Source organism: Cebus imitator, unplaced genomic scaffold (assembly GCF_001604975.1).
Source record: "Cebus imitator isolate Cc_AM_T3 unplaced genomic scaffold, Cebus_imitator-1.0 Scaffold440, whole genome shotgun sequence".
Taxonomy (NCBI): Eukaryota; Metazoa; Chordata; class Mammalia; order Primates; family Cebidae; genus Cebus; species Cebus imitator.
In genome coordinates, this window is record NW_016107755.1 from 1,216,158 (window position 1) to 1,220,842 (window position 4,685).

At 48.7% G+C, this 4,685-nt stretch overlaps 1 protein-coding gene across 1 annotated transcript; it reads right to left on the reverse strand.

Annotated features, from left to right (window-relative positions):
• Positions 1–1,842: 1,842 nt before the first annotated feature.
• Positions 1,843–3,519, reverse strand: LOC108290633 (tubulin alpha-1A chain-like). Its single transcript, XM_017510524.2, has one exon. The coding sequence runs from the start codon at positions 3,311–3,313 to the stop codon at positions 2,063–2,065; it is 1,251 nt and encodes a 416-aa protein (XP_017366013.1). The 5' UTR covers positions 3,314–3,519; the 3' UTR covers positions 1,843–2,062.
• Positions 3,520–4,685: the final 1,166 nt, after the last annotated feature.

Sequence of the window (4,685 nt, forward strand, 5' to 3'; positions counted from 1 at the left end):
TGGTTCTCAAAGCATAGTCCTAAAACCAGCAGCATTGACATCGCCTGGAAACTTGTTAGCAATCCAATTTTTGGGTCCTACCCTGGACCTACTGAATCAGAAACTGCATTTTAATCTCCCCTTACTCCAAAGAATTGTGCTTTTCAAATCAGGCTCTCTCTTTCTCCATCTGAAGAATCAATACTGAGTATCCTGACTTCTGGGTAGTCAGATGTGGGACACACTTCCTTGCCAGGAAGGACTTGGTTTCCCAGTCAACTTTATCTGAGTCCTGCCCTGGCCCAGGATAAAAAATTCACATCCTAGATTCTGAGCAATGCTCTGCTGTCCTGGACTCCTGTTGAGGTCCTACTTATACCTCAAAACATAGCTCAAATGTTATCTTTTTTATGAAGCTTCTGTGACTCCTAGGTCAGAGCAGATGGTCTACATGTGGGCCTGCAAAGCAAGCGTGCAGGTCCCGCCAACCATTTGTGTTATAATTTCCTTACTGATTTCTGCCTGAGCAAGACTGGGTCACTCTCAAAGTCAAGGAGGGTTTAGTTCCTTTTACCTCAGCTCCAGCTCTTCTAAACACAATGCCCAGCACACAGTAGATATTTGATAAATGTTCACCAAATGAAGGGATTGTCTGCAATGGCCTGGCAGAGAAGGTGGAATGAAAAACCACAAGCCAAAAGTGGCTGGAAGAAGATTTTCCAATCCCAGTGCTGTGTGAGCACAGGATCCACTGAAGTTCACTTGTGGATCCTTTCCCATCTGTCTTGTTTTCCTCTTATCAGAGACATCTATGTCCCTCCTGCCAAGGGCCCACCTAGTCACACATTACCTTTCAGGCCACCTTTCAGATCAGCCAGAAGCAAACCCCACAATGACTTCCTGCCTTGGCTCCAAAAACTCAGCTGCAGGCCTGGTGTGGTGGCTCATGCCAATCCTAGAACCTTGGGAGGCCGGGGCAGGAAGATCCCTTGAGCCCAGCAATTAGAAGCCGGCCTAGGCAACATGGTGAAACCCCATCTCTACAAAAAACACAAACATTAACTGAAGGTGGTGGCACATGCCTGTAGTCTCAGCTATTCAGGAGGCTGAGGAGGGAGGACCCCTTGAGTTGGGGAGTTCAAGGCTGCAGTAAGCCATGATCGTGCCGCTGTACTCCAATCTGGACAACAGAACAAAAACAAAAACAGAAATAAATGGTTAGCTGCAACTCTGAAGGCAATTTCAGTGGGAGTTAGAGCGTATTCTATTGGGGTGTCACTGGGAGTGGCAATGGCTGGCTTTATTATTAGTGGGTGTTTACATTTAAAAAGAGAAGCCTGTTCCATGAGGAATGCAGTGATTTGGTGTGTGCAGGGGTGGGATCTTCAGGAGGAAAATGGCAATAGCTCCAGGAATACTCAGTAGGTGACTGTCCCACCCACCTGTCACCCACAGCCCAGGGCAGGGGCTGGTCTCTCACCTTAGGCCCTCCTCTGTGTGCCCTGGCTGTGGGTTGTCCTCAGTGTGACCCCACCTGGGCTCTGCCCCTGACTCCTCTTCCCCCTGTTGTGGGCCCTCTGTGGGTGAGGCGCAGACACAGGGAAGATTCACGCTTCACAGGAGACGGAGTGACCTTTACGTCTCAAGACCTACTGGAGAATCCATGTCAAGAATTCAGGATTGCACAGACTCTGACGCTAAAATCATAAAAAATGAAAGAATCCATCCACTCTCTCTGATGTGGTGGAATATAGAACGTTTTCATCATCCCCCAAAGAACAGTCATGCAATAAACTATACAGTCATTAAAGGAAGCAAGATCAATTTTAAGTGTCATTATGAGCAGATGAGTGCCCAGAATTCTTTTTTTTTTTTAAGATAGGGAATACTTTATTCGAAACCCATCAAAGAAATGGACAGCTTGGGTCTGTAACAAAGCATTCATGTTTTAGAGCATAGGTCAGTAATTGTATATGAGAGCATACACTGCTACATACAAATTAACTGATCAGACCACAACTTTTCAATGTTTAAAACAGAATAAGCTTCCCTGTAAAAGCAGCACCTTTGTGACATTTTAACTTTAGTATTCCTCTCCTTCTTCTTCACCSTCTCCTTCAACAGAATCCACACCAACCTCCTCATAATCCTTCTCAAGGGCAGCCATGTCCTCACGGGCCTCAGAAAACTCTCCTTCCTCCATCCCCTCACCCACGTACCAGTGAATAAAGGCACGCTTGGCATACATCAGGTCAAACTTGTGGTCCAGGCGAGCCCAGGCCTCAGCAATGGCTGTGGTGTTGCTCAGCATGCACACAGCTCTCTGTACCTTGGCCAGGTCTCCACCAGGCACCACAGTGGGAGGCTGGTAGTTGATGCCAACCTTGAAGCCAGTGGGACACCAATCCACAAACTGGATGGTACGCTTGGTCTTGATGGTGGCGATGGCAGCATTGACATCTTTGGGAACCACGTCACCACGGTACAACAGGCAGCAAGCCATGTATTTACCATGGCGAGGGTCACATTTCACCATCTGGTTGGCTGGCTCAAAGCAAGAATTGGTGATCTCTGCTACAGAAAGCTGTTCATGGAAGGCTTTCTCAGCAGAGATGACAGGGGCATATGTGGCCAGAGGGAAGTGGATGCGGGGATAGGGCACCAGGTTGGTCTGGAACTCTGTCAGGTCAACATTCAAGGCTCCATCAAATCTCAGGGAAGCAGTGATGGAGGACACAATTTGACCTATTAATCTATTCAGGTTAGTGTAGGTTGGGCGCTCGATATCGAGGTTTCTACGACAGATGTCATAGATGGCCTCATTGTCTACCATGAAGGCACAATCAGAGTGCTCCAGGGTGGTGTGGGTGGTGAGGATGGAGTTGTAGGGCTCAACTACAGCTGTGGAAACCTGGGGCGCCAGGTAGATGGAGAACTCCAGCTTGGACTTCTTGCCATAATCAACTGAGAGCTGTTCCATGAGCAGGGAGGTGAACCCAGAACCAGTTCCCCCACCAAAGCTGTGGAAAACCAAGAAGCCCTGGAGACCGGTGCACTGGTCAGCCAGTTTACGAATTCGGTCCAACACGAGGTCAATGATCTCCTTGCCAATGGTGTAGTGCCCTCGGGCATAGTTATTGGCAGCATATTCCTTGCCTGTGATGAGCTGCTCAGGGTGGAAGAGCTGGCGGTAGGTGCCAGTTCGAACTTCATCAATGACCGTGGGTTCCAGGTCTACAAACACTGCCCGGGGCACGTGCTTGCCAGCGCCCATCTCACCGAAGAAGGTGTTGAAGGAGTCATCTCCTCCCCCAATGGTCTTGTCACTTGGCATCTGGCCATCAGGCTGGATGCCATGTTCCAGGCAGTAGAGCTCCCAGCAGGCATTGCTGATCTGGACACCAGCCTGGCCAACATGGATGGAGATGCACTCAGGCGTGGTTGCTGCTTCGCGGCTGTCAAGCAGATGGCGGAGACAAGGAGGAGAAGTTGTTGCTTCTTACAGCGCGACTCTTGGGCGGTTGATGTAAGAGAACCTGCCGCCCAGAATTCTTTTAACCATTTTTAAAAGGATGAGGATATACCGCATTATAATACCAGTAATATCACTTACACATTATACCTTTTAAGGAAGGGAAAACCTAGAAGATTTCTCACAAAAGTTTTGACAGTGATGCCAGGGACTAAAATAACTTTGTGACTTTCACTTTCTCTGAAATGTTGGAATTTTATATTATAACAAATGCTGTTGCAGGAAAAGGGACTTAGGGGTGGGGTTAGAGGAGTCTCTCAGGTCCCTCTCAGTGGCCTTTGTTTCTTTTTCCTGGAGGTGGAGGAGTCTGTACTCCATGAGGGGAAGTTTTCTGAAGAATGTGGGAGATACTCAGGAGTGGGGTCCAGAGAGGGACAAGGATGAGGAGGTGGTGACAAAGCGTAGGTGGCGGGGCAAGAGGGAAGCAGGTGAGAAACTGGGAGGGGGCAGGACCTTCTAGCAGTCAGAGAAGTCACAGGCAGATTTGGTTGTTTGTTTTTGTGTCTTATCTGATGGATTTAGTAAACCAGCTGAGGTGGGAGATAAAGAGTCTACATTGCAGAGGACATGTCTTAGTCTCCTCCAAGTTTGAACTCATCAGTGGTAGCTGGGAGAAGGGAGCCAGGAGGCTTCTGTAGGGGGTGTGATGGCCCTTTGCAGCAATAGCATTTACTGCATTCCAAGGCCCGTCCCTCCCTTGGAGTGGATGCAGGTCCAATCCAAATTAAAAGGAAGGAAGCAAAGGAGGGTTCTGGAGGCTTTGGGTCCTCCTTGCTGCGCCTTTTCCCCCTGCTAATTGTTCCCTGAGTGTCCTCACCTCCCCTCCAATACAAGGACTCCATTATAGAGAAGCACATCCTATGTGCTGGGACTGGGAATCCTCCTTTGGCCTCTGATTCACTGGTGCCATTTCACTGCGTCCTGTCCTTCTGGTCATTGTCACTGGGTGAAGTTCAGGAGAGCATCGTCCAGACCCATTGGATTCCTACAGCATCACTGCGCGCACAAACATCCTTAAGACTTCAGACCTGAACACAGCCTGAGTTTTCAGACTTGCTCTGAAAGCCTTTGGCCATTGGAAAGGGGAAACCAATACTCCAGGAAGAATATTTGCCTCGACGTCATCTCAACTCAAAGATACCATGGCAGTGCAGTTTTCAAAGGTGCTTTGAGT